The following is a 1950-nucleotide window of genomic DNA, read 5'->3' on the forward strand; positions in this document are numbered from 1 at the left end:
AAAAAAAAAAAAAAACACTTCCTGAACAGAAAAAAAACCCCAGACCAGTTCCTCTGTCCACCATACAATGTAGTATATAGGAAATTCACAATTATATTAAAAGTGGATTCATTAATCTGACATTGTACAATCTTTCTGTACATACTGCAATACTGTATCCAATTCTGTAATAGTCTCAATCCCACTAGAAAGCCTGAAAACATCCAAGGAAGCTGCAAAATGACAATTTAAAATAAATATGATAATTAAAATGCTTAAATGGCTTTTGCCATTAAAATTGCCTTTAATTCTTTAAAAAGAGTTTTTGCTCTTTCAAAATGTGCATGACATTATATCAAGGTGCAATTTTTGTCCTTCATAACATCTCAGCTGGTCAAGACAATCTGAAAGAGCCAAACCAGCTGTTGTAAATAGTGATTCACCACAGCAATTCGAAAGTAAACAAAAAAAGTAAACAAATATCCTATTGGCATTCTTTCTGAATGTAGGCCTATATTATTATTTTTTCCTTATCTCTCTTTGGCTGTGTCATTGTGCAAACAGTGCACCACACCTAGGCCTAAGTCTTAGACTAACTCGAGCATTTACATGATTTAGTCATCGTTAACTTTTAGCCTGCCTCAGATACTTTGACACACACGCACATTAACTGAGAGGAACCTTATTATTTACGTTACCATAGCTGGATATGAGCATCGTGTTGATGTAACTATGTCACCTACTGTTTGTCACTTGATGTAACCTAAAAAAGAAACAAGATGATCACAACCATTGCGGCTAGTGAAATATAAGCAAGGATGACAGAGTCGTATACCAACAATGGCCACATGATGGCAGCATTATAACAGCAAAATTAAGAGCGCCTGTGAGTCGATGGCTCAAATCTCTTTTAAGGTGCTATATTGAGAAAAAAGAGAACCTATGAAGCCTAATAATTTGCATAAAAGTTCTAAGCTGACCCCTTGAGTGGTAGGCTATATATGGTGACATAAAACCACACACACACACACACACACACACACACACACACACACAAAATATGATAATTAAAATGCTTAAAAAATGGCTTTTGCCATTAAAATTGCCTTTAATTCTTTAAAAAGAGTTTTTGCTCTTTCAAAATGTGCATGACATTATATCAAGGTGCAATTTTTGTCCTTCATAACATCTCAGCTGGTCAAGACAATCTGAAAGAGCCAAACCAGCTGTTGTAAATAGTGATTCACCACAGCATCCCAGCTGAATTCTGGAAATGCACACCTTCGTAGACTGGTCTCGAGTTGTTCACTCTCCATCCCGTGCTCTTTGCTCTCAACCACAAGAGCCTTGATGAGGTTCTCATATTGCTGCAGTAACAGCTCATCTGATGTGGCGTGGATCTGTTCATACATCTCCCTCAATTCATCCCACTGCCTGCAGACACACAAGCAGCACAATACAATATATACGTGAAAAGATAAAAAAAAAAAAATAATAATAATAATAATAAAATCCAGTTGTGAAGGCAGATATTGGCATGATTGACAAAAAAACAAAACAAAACAAACAAAAAAAAAACACCAACGTTTCTGAAGAGTCATTTTGATGTTTTTGTTTAAATAAAATCCAGTTGTGAAGGCAGATATTGGCATGATTGACAAAAAAACAAAACAAAACAAACAAAAAAAAAACACCAACGTTTCTGAAGAGTCATTTTGATGTTTTTGTTTTTTTAAGGTCAAAAATGTTTTAGTGGGGTAACCATCCAGAAATTATAAACGGGCCTACCCCTCACAGGAAACTTTCTGCATTTTTAGATTTTCTAAAAACTTCATTCTGTGTGATTTATTAGCTTGTTTACCCGTGGGGACCCAGGTGAAAAAGACGTAGTATTAAATGTAATAAATAGTATTAATAAATAGTATTAAATATACTTGAAATTCAAGTAGTATGTTTATAATACATTTGTAT

General features: G+C 34.6%; 1 protein-coding gene across 2 annotated transcripts in view; it reads right to left on the reverse strand.

Annotated features, from left to right (window-relative positions):
• The window catches only part of rasef2 (RAS and EF-hand domain containing 2), a 9768-nt gene that overhangs the window by 6777 nt on the left and 1041 nt on the right, over positions 1–1950 (reverse strand). Inside the window, exon 2 of one of the 2 annotated variants that reach the window (XM_016521299.1) lies at positions 1261–1413. In XM_016521299.1, the coding sequence (XP_016376785.1) occupies positions 1261–1413 (153 nt within the window). Of the gene's footprint in view, positions 1–1226; positions 1414–1950 lie in introns of those variants that run through there. The other variant, XM_016521300.1, reaches the window with a different exon arrangement.

Source organism: Sinocyclocheilus rhinocerous, unplaced genomic scaffold (genome assembly GCF_001515625.1).
Source record: "Sinocyclocheilus rhinocerous isolate Xijiao unplaced genomic scaffold, SAMN03320098_v1.1 scaffold659, whole genome shotgun sequence".
NCBI lineage: Eukaryota > Metazoa > Chordata > Actinopteri > Cypriniformes > Cyprinidae > Sinocyclocheilus > Sinocyclocheilus rhinocerous.